The sequence below is a fragment of the Orycteropus afer genome, unplaced genomic scaffold (assembly GCF_000298275.1).
Source record: "Orycteropus afer afer isolate SDZICR_OR568_19922 unplaced genomic scaffold, OryAfe1.0 scaffold00031, whole genome shotgun sequence".
Classification (NCBI taxonomy): Eukaryota; Metazoa; Chordata; class Mammalia; order Tubulidentata; family Orycteropodidae; genus Orycteropus; species Orycteropus afer.
In genome coordinates, this window is record NW_006921618.1 from 16,276,137 (window position 1) to 16,285,525 (window position 9,389).

General features: G+C 42.3%; 1 protein-coding gene and 2 non-coding genes across 3 annotated transcripts in view; all 3 read left to right on the plus strand.

The window, feature by feature from the left end:
- PHACTR4 (phosphatase and actin regulator 4) overlaps positions 1 to 4,254 on the plus strand; it is a 59,676-nt gene extending 55,422 nt beyond the window's left edge. The window contains exon 13 of the mRNA XM_007935893.2: positions 4,185 to 4,254. Coding sequence (XP_007934084.1) covers positions 4,185 to 4,254 — 70 coding nt within the window. The remainder of the gene's footprint in view (positions 1 to 4,184) is intronic.
- A 597-nt stretch (positions 4,255 to 4,851) lies between these two features.
- LOC122149557 lies at positions 4,852 to 5,056 on the plus strand. The gene has a single exon (XR_006163203.1). It is a non-coding gene; the product is annotated as a small nucleolar RNA SNORA73 family (small nucleolar RNA).
- A 696-nt stretch (positions 5,057 to 5,752) lies between these two features.
- On the plus strand, positions 5,753 to 5,957 carry LOC122149556. The gene has a single exon (XR_006163202.1). It is a non-coding gene; the product is annotated as a small nucleolar RNA SNORA73 family (small nucleolar RNA).
- The last annotated feature ends 3,432 nt before the right edge of the window (positions 5,958 to 9,389 follow it).

The window sequence follows — 9,389 nt, forward strand, 5'->3', positions numbered from 1 at the left end:
ATTGCCCAACCTTCCTTCCGAGGAGTGGCTGGTGGGTTTGAACCGCCAGCCTTCTGGTTAGCAGTCAAGTGCTTTAGCCACTATTCTACCAGAGATCCTAATATTACTACTAGAGCTATCTTTCCAAAGTGCAAAAATGACCACTGCAATCTTTTAGTATAAAACTTACTGACCCCCAGTAACCTATAGGATAAAATCCAAACTCCTTGGCCTAGCCTATCAGATCTCTTGTAACTCAGCTCCTACCTACTCTTCAGCTTTAAGCTTTGCCCTTTAATGTTCCTCATCAAGATAACAAGTCTCAGCTCAAATTTTAAGTCTCCAGTAAAGTCCCCTCAGCCTTTGGCTGACTGTTCAGTCACTCTGTCCTCTGGGCTTTGAGAACACTTTATTCATACCCTATAGCACTCAGCACATAGTATAATTTGCTGACATGGTATTTCTCCCATGGGATGAGCTCTCAAGGACAGAAAAAGTATTTGCTTCATCTCAGAATCCCCAGTGTCTAGCAATGGCTGACATACAATATGTAATATCCACTAAGTAAATGTGGAATGAGTAATTGAAAGACAACTGAATGCTGATAGCGTGGCCACAGCAACAGCAGAATTACTTGTCTTCCTTCCTCTCAACTACCAGTTCTCAAATTTTTTCTTGGAACGCTTTTACAATCTTAAACATTATTGAGGACCCTAACAAACTTTTGTTTCTATGTGTTATATTTATTGATATTTAATGAACCAAAATTAAACAGAAATTTATTATCTCATTAATGCATTTAACAATAACTCCATATATGTTACCTTATTTTTTATGGAAAAAAATATTTTCTGAAAATTAGTAAGAAGAGTGGCAATATTTAGTCTTTTTTGCAAATCTCTTTAATGTCTGGCTTAATAGAAGACAGCTGGATTTCTCATCTGCTTCTGCATGCAATCTGTGGGTTTGTTTTTCTTTGTTTGATTTTTTGGCATATAGGCTCTTTAATGTCTAGGGAAGGGAACAGGAGAAGTCAGTGGTGAGACTCTCTGGGAGATTCTACAGGGTCTTTAAGTCCCTCAAGCAACATGTGAATATGGGCCTTGACATTCATGGAACGCTTGGGAAGGCTGTCACTGAGCTCTGTGAGGAGACAGCTCTTACAAACAATGAATTTGAAAGGTTTTGGCACTGTCAGCTCCAGGGGTGAAAAAAAAAAACAACATACCCAGATGCAACTATTGGTCTGTTCTTGACTGGAGCTAATAGTGAAGACAGTCAAAGGTGTATGGAAACAATTATCCAAAGACCTAATGGACCATGGGAACCTCAGACCAGAAGAAATGGATGGTGCCTAGCTACCACTGCCAATCACTCAAAATGGATCATAATTAGAGATCCTGGATAGAGTGGGGGGAAAAATGTGGAACAAAATTCAAAAACATAAAAAAGACCAGGATTGCTGGTCGGATAGAGACTGGTGAAGCCCCCAAGACTATGGGCCCTACTCACCCTTTGGGCCTGGAATTGGGCTCACTCCTGTGGTTTAACTCTCAGCCACAACAAACAGGCCTACCAGCCAAACAACTATCCCAGAGCGATGCACTGTCAACAAAGACAAATCCACCTGCATATACAACTCTGTGTGCTTAGCTTCCTGAATATGCTCTATGATGTTTCTCAGTTGAAGGTATTTGGCCAGCTGCTCGTATACCTTGTGGCAATGGTTCAGCACCTTTCACAATCCCACCGAAGCACGTTACTGATGAAGGCCTCACAGCACCTCTAATTCCCGTGCATTAGAGGATGGGCTCCTTAAAGCTGCAGGGAAAAAGAACAGCAATTTAGTAGGTGTTAAGAAAGTGTGGAAATACAGAAGCTAAAGTGAAAGTAAGAAGAGGAGAAAATAACCACTACCTCGACAGAGAGCAGAGCAGGCTTTATTGAAGAAAACCCCGTGAAGGACGACTGACTCTAGGAGCAACGTGAACAATGCCAGTTGCAGAGTAGAGCTGCCCCTTGAGGAAGTGTTGCTCCCTTTTATAGGGACTTCTGGTGCACACTGGGTTTTTACAAGATTTCCATTTTCCAGGAAGTGGGGTTGTTTTTGACAAGGTGGGGGAGGGTGTGGGGTCTGCAAATGAAATTTATCTTTAAGGTTTCAGGGTGTGTTATCCAAGTTTAAAGTAGCCAGCTCGGTCCTTCAGTAGGAACCTTTGAACTATAGTTACATGTTGTTTTAGTTTAAGTGTATGTAGAAAATTCATTCTCATACAGATAGGTAGTTGGAAAAGACATCAACTGTTCTGTCCAATAAAAATTGTATTCTCTGGGAAAATGTGACTATTTCAGTTTGCAATCAAATAATTGCTTAAGTACTTTTCCTGGAGACAACCATGGTTCAACAAAAGTGCTTTATGTGTATTTCCCATTTTGTCACAGATGGGTACATGGGTCAAAATTTAATAAAATTAATCATTTTTAATGACTTTTTTAAGCTAGGAATTATCATAATGAAGAATACTAGACTACTAGTTTGGTGGCCCAGCCTTGATTCATTCTAAAGTATCAGCAGTTTTACCCACCATTACCACCAGTGCAAATGTCAACTGAAAAAGGCAAAATAAATAAATAAAAGTTTATTTACATATTATTACGAAAATAGTTTTTCTCATGGACTCCCAAGAGTCTCAGAGTCAAAAGGGCCCACTAAGATTTGCTGCTCTGAGCCTTTTTCTCATCTTAAAATCTAGATAATAATCCAATGTCTTTGAATGGCTAAGAGTAAACAAGTATGTAAAGCACTGGGACAAAGTCTTAGTTTATTGGTCTTGGTGCTAGGTGCCCCAGTCGTTTTTAACTCATAGCAACTCTATGTGACAGAGTACAACTGTCCCATAGGGTTTTCTGGGTTGTAATCTTTAAGGAAGGAGCTCTGGTACCATAGTGGCTAAAGCACTTGACTGCTAACCAGAAGGTTGGCGGTTCAAACCCACCAGCCACTCCTCGGAAGGTTGTGCAATCCTACTTCCATAGTGATACTGCCTTGGAAACCCAAGGAGGGGTTGCTATGAGTCGGGGCCGATTCCACAGCACATAACAACAATCTTTCAGGAAGCAGATCTCCAGGTTTTCTCCTGCAGAGGCACTGGGTGGGTTCCAAACGTCAACCTTTCCGTTGGTAACCGAGCTCAACCGTTTGTGCCACAAGACTCCTTAATACGTAGAGGGAACTCCATAAATGTTAGTTTCTACTCAGTTTAGTCCAGCTGTGATAATGGCTTCATGTCAATTTACCTAACATTTATTCGTCTAATACCATAACACATTTGTTAACATTTCACATGTATCTTAAAGAATTCTTGATGTACCTACTTCTTTACATTAGGAGGGTTTTTTTTATTTTAGCCAATTCGTCTAGGGGCACTTCCGTCTTATCCGCCTAGCTTACCAGCGGTTTATTTTACACGTGACAGGGCACATTCAATTCCTTTCGAAACTGTTTGCTTTTCTTCAACTGACTTTTTCTACCTCGCATACTTACTGTTGGGAGCTCTGGTAGCATAGTGGCTAAGACACTTGCCTGCTAACCAGACGACTGGCGGTTCAAACCCACCAGCCACTCCTCAGAAGGAAGGTTGGGCAATCCTACTTCCGTAGTGATACTGCCTCGGAAACCCAAGGAGGGGTCGCTATGAGTCAGGGACGACTCCACGGCACATAACAACAACATACTTACTGTTACCAATTTTTTTTGGCCTGTTTATCTAACGGTATATCCACCAGATTAGGAACTGACCGTAGAGAAGTAGATCTCCTGAATGCTACGGTGTCTGGCGACATAGTCACAAAACTCACTTTTTGTAACTAATTTTCTTTCATACGTTAACGCGCGAAAACTCTGGCGTCCCTAAAACCCCTCTGGACAAAGTAGGGACGGAGCTTAACCTGAAGTAGATTCCCAACATCCTTAGCGAGTTTCTGATTGCCTAACTGCGCATGTTGCTGCGCAGGCGCAATAGCCATTTACTTCCGCGCGCTTCAGACGGTATAAATAAGGGTTTTGTGGCTCACCGCGGCCTTTCGGGACAACGGGATCGCTGAGTGGCATTTCCTTTGGTAAGTGTTTTTGCTCGGGCATCCTCTCAACTGTAAGTCTATCCTCTTGCCCAGCAACTACCCTTTCCTTTGTGGATCGCCTTTAGCAGCTACTGTGCTGACGACATTGATAGGTACAACCGGACTGTGCTTGATGTGGACCGCGTGCGGCAGTAAGGGCCTGCGGAACCTCAAGGCCTGGACCTTTACCGAGGGGTATAGGGCATTGCCACCCTTCGGTTTGTAGGGCTGCATTGCCTACTTAGGCCGTTAGTTTTTTTGGGTTTTTTTTTGCCTGATACGGAGTCACGTCCGTAATAGAGTTGCGTGTAAGACGCCTTAATTACTGACCCTCTTCCGTGTTTAAGAACTATCGTGCTTTTGAGACACTCCTAGGTGCTGTCATTAATTTTCCCACTTGGATTTTTGTGACTTGGGGTAACTGATTATACAGCCTCCACTGAGATACAGTATTTATGAGACAAATTGCTGCCTTTCCAGCTGTTGCTGTTTCCTTCCACCGCGTGTTAATGGCCTATTCGGTTTCTAAGAGTCACTACCGCAGCGTCGATTGCGAATGATAGCGACCCCCTTTGGGTTTCCGAGGCGGTAAATCTTTACTCAAGTAGACTAACCAGTCATTCTTCATTCACGGAGTGGCCGCTGCGTTTGAACCGCCCATCTTCTGGTTAGCAGTCAGATGTATTAGGCACTGTGCCACTGGAGCCCCTTGATTGCCTAATAGAGTGATCTGTAAGACAATAACAGTAACTTCCAACGTGGATACTCCCGGGAGGTCACTCTCCCCGGGCTCTGTCCAGGTGGCCTAGGGGAGCATAGGGCTCTGCCCCGTGATGTACAGTCCCTTTCCACAACGTTGGAGATAATGCCGGGCATTGAGTCTGCGCCTGCATATTCCTACAGCTTCTCAGAGTCCTATGGACAATGACTGAGGAGACAAACCATGCAGGAAACAGCCCTCCGATACACCCCACCTGAGTCGAGGTTCTGTTCTATTGGTGGGTTAGATTTCTTTTCTACTTGTGTTTTGCAGAATTCTCAGAATTCCAAATGACTCGGATTAAGGTGAGTAAATATGCTCTGGAATACAGCTTTTGACTAGTACTTAATCGTGTTAGCTGTGTTAAGGTGTTTCAGTAATTTCTAACCGGGAAACGTAAGTTTCTAGCCACCAGAGAAGGCTGTTAATAAGCCACATTCTTACCTGTAGTCCGTGTGAGTCGTGTGATTCAAAATGCATTGAGCAGTTATTGATGGGTCTGGATTATAAAATAATTTGAATAATTCTGAACCCAGTAGTCTTAACACCAGTTACTGCTTCTCAGTTTAATACATCGGATATAAGCTGGGTGCTGTATTTTCATCATGTTTGTAAGCATGTTGATAATTTGTTGTGTGCTTAACATTCTATGAAGAGTGCTAAAATTTACACATCTTTGCATTCTCGTCACTGAGAGGGAGAGGTATTGATGCTTTAGAAATGAAGAAAGTAAGTAGGCAAGCCATGTGGGAATGACTTGGCAGTTGTTTTATACTGGTTCAAACATTTCCTAGCCCTAAATTGTGAAAGCCCTTGGAAATGTTTTAAAGGATGATATTTTCTAGCAGCATTGCCTTTGTAAATTACTCTGGTTGCAATGACTAGCCAGGCATTCCAACGTGGATACTCCCGGGAGGTCACTCTCCCCGGGCTCTGTCCAGGTGGCCTAGGGGAGCATAGGGCTCTGCCCCATGATGTATAGTCCCTTTCCACAACGTTGGAGATAATGCTGGGCTTTGAGTCTGCGCCTGCATATTCCTACAGCTTCTCAGAGTCCTATGGACAATGACTGAGGAGACAAACCATGCAGGAAACATGTCTGATATATACTAATATTTAAAACTGAAGACTTAGTAAGAGTCTAAACCTGTATTTTTATCTGTTTTTATTTCAGGAAAGAAAAGCCTCACTTGGCTCTTTGGGAGGAATTGGCATTTTTGCAGATATTTTCCTAAGAGCACAAAAACCCCATTCTGATTCATAGCAACCTTATAGGACATATAGGACAGTAGAACTCTGCTCGATAGGGTTTCCGAGCCTGTAAATCTTTATAGAATCATGTTGCCACATCTTTAACCTGGTGGCCTCAAACTGCCAATCTTTTGGTTTGGCAGCCAAGCACTTTAACTGCTGTGTCACCAGGGCTCCTTGAAGGACATGAAATGAATTGGCCTTTTTAGTAAATCATAGGTCAGAACAGAAAATAGTTTGCCATTCCAGTCATAGACTGCCCATAGATCATCTGGAAGTAGGTTAGAAATGTAAATTTCCAGGTAAACCCTTAGAACCGTTGTTTATAAAAATAAAAATTTGCACATTGGTGTGTGTTCTTTCTTTTTTTAAAAAAATGGGTAGTGAATGATGTATGCTAGCAGAACAAATGTACCTGTGAATGGTACAAAAATATTTCCAATTATTAAGACTTGGTGGTTTGAATAGTTCATAAGCCTCTAAGTATCTGGTTGCTGCTGTGCTTGTTAAATATTCCTGTTCCCTTATAAATTGTACTTGGTTTTATATCTGTTGGAGTACTTAAAGAATTAAATGAAAATTGCCCCTGTTACTGTGGATTATGTAACAAGTCCATACTCTGTCCTAATCTAAAATAAGAACTACGTAAACCCATTGCCATTTTTCTATGTGACATAATAGAACTGCCATGTAGGATCCAACACTATAAATCCTTATTGAAGCGGTTTGTCACATCTTTACCCAAGGAGCAGTTGATGGACTCAAGCCATCAACTTTCAGCAGCTAAATTCTTGACCATTATGACTTGTTGGGTGCCAGAGGGACACAAGGGTGGCCATTTGAAGACAGGCAGAGCTTGGAGCACTTACTCATGGTGCCACCAGGGCTTCTGGGTACCGGGTGTATGTATAGAGCAGCTCCGGAAAAGTGCAGCAAATTCAGTACAGCTACTTAGAGTAAACCCTCACTGCCTGTATCACAGCAACATGCTTAAACAGGAAACCTGTGTCAGAATGAACTTAATTCTGTACCTGAGTGATGAGAAGGTTGAGTCATAATGGGAGTCTTACAGGCCCCTGTCACTGGCTGCCAGCACTGTAGAGAAAAGGCTGGAGGATGGGGACTACCAGGGATCCATCTAGAAGGTAGAGTGAGTAATGAAGGGACTGAGTGAATTGTGGGCTGAAGCAGCCATGAACCCATTTAAGGATGAGTTTGGTCTGCTCTATGAACTCTCCAGATGGGAATAGCTTTAAATATACTAGGTCACAATGGGATGGGAGCCAATTGTATATGACATTTATAACCTTAGTACTGTAGCAGTGTGAGATTCCAGGATACAGCCTGAACAAGTATTAAGACAAGTGCTTACCTGTCCTTTTTTAACTGTGAACTGGGTAGTAATCCCATCTTAACATGGAACCTAGGAACAAAACTGCCTAAAATCCACAACCATGGAGTAATGGGGCCTGCACGAATTTGTGCTGCTTGCCAAATGAGCCAGAAACCAGCATCTGTCTAGGTCTCAGGGCTTTTCTCACCTTGGTATTACCACACCATCCCTGTTGCCCTCAGGTTGATTCTGAAGACCCTCTAGGGGCAACTGCCTTGTGTTTCCAAGGCTGTAAATTTGTACAGCAGCCAACTGCTACATCTGCAGAGTGGCTGGTGGGTTCAAACTACCAACTTTTCAGTTAGCAGCCAAGTTCTTAACTACTGTGCCACCAGGGCTTTTCACACATACTTATGGAGAGGTGCTCAATAAACTGATAGAAAATTTTCAGTTCAAATTCTCAAGGTGAAGCTAGGCAGAAAATAAACATTATTCCTGATGTCTAGGTGTAACTGAAGCAGAACAATTGTTATCTATGACTGTTAAAAGAACACTACTTCCAGCAGTTGATGCGCAGTTCCATGGTGGTTTGAATCTGACAGCGCCACATACTGCCCAAGTGACTGGCCAAGTCACTTAACCTCTGCCTCAGATTCCTTATCTGTAGAATGGGGATGGTAAAAGTAAATACTTGTAAAATGCTTAGTACAGTCTCTGGCACATAATAAGTACAATGGTTTGGTTAAAATTCTGTGCCTTTTCTCAAGAACCAAGGCTATGGTATTGAATATTGAATGAGTGGCATCTACTGTTATCTAAAACACTAAATCAGGCTTGATTGCACTCAACCACCCTGCCTTTCCAGGGGACAAAAAGGAAGCTCAAGGGTTGGTAACTTGCCCAAGATCACACAGGTAGTAAGTAGAACAAGGACTTAACATGAGATGCTATTATTAGCTTTGAATTAATAATAGGTACTATTTATTGAGGATTTCCTATGTGCCAGTCACTGTGCAGAGATGATATATGTATATTATGTAATTCACCCTCGGAAGGAAAATGGGGCAAATCTACTTCTGTAGTGATACTGCCTCGGAAACCCAAGGAGGGGTCACCATGAGTGGGGTCTGACTCGACAGTACATAACAACATGTAATTCACCAAACACTTTTGCAAGGTAGATAGTCTTTGTGCCCATTTTACAGATGAGAAAGTAGAGGAGTTGAGGTTACATAAGGTATTAAGCTAGATAGAGGCAGAGCATGGATTTGACCCAAGGCAATTGACAATAGAATCTATGCTTACCCTATACCATACTAAACTTCAAAAAATAGTAACACTATTAACACCTGGCTCAAGCCAGACCTTTTTTATACTGGGCTAATTAGATAACTGCTACACCACACCATGAAAAGGAGCTCAGGTAGCATAGTGCCTAAGGCACTTAACTGGTAACCAGAAGGCTGAAGGTTCAAACCCACCAACCACTCCTTGGAAGGACGGTTGGGCAATCTACTTCCGTAGTGATACTGCCTCGGAAACACAAGGAGGGGTTGCTATGAGTCAGGGCTGACTCCAGCATACAACAGCAGCACACCATGAAAACAATTCCAATTGTAATTAATAATAAATTACCTAGCTTTACTTCCCTCTGGAAAATGACAATGAAGTAGAGATGAATACATCTTGAAGAGCGGAAGCCCTACTTTAATTTTTTTTTTTTTTTATCCCTTTCTATCTTTGCATGTCTTCCCCTCTGATGGAACCTCCATCTAGCTGATTGTACCGCACAGCTGATAAAGATTTACCATATGCCAGGCATTCTCTAATCCTCACCATAGCCCTGTATGGCACAGGGCCTTGTAATAAATCCATTTTTTAGATAAGGAACATAAAAAGGTTATTCTCCCAAGGGCATACAGAATGGGATTTGAAGTTCTGCTAGTC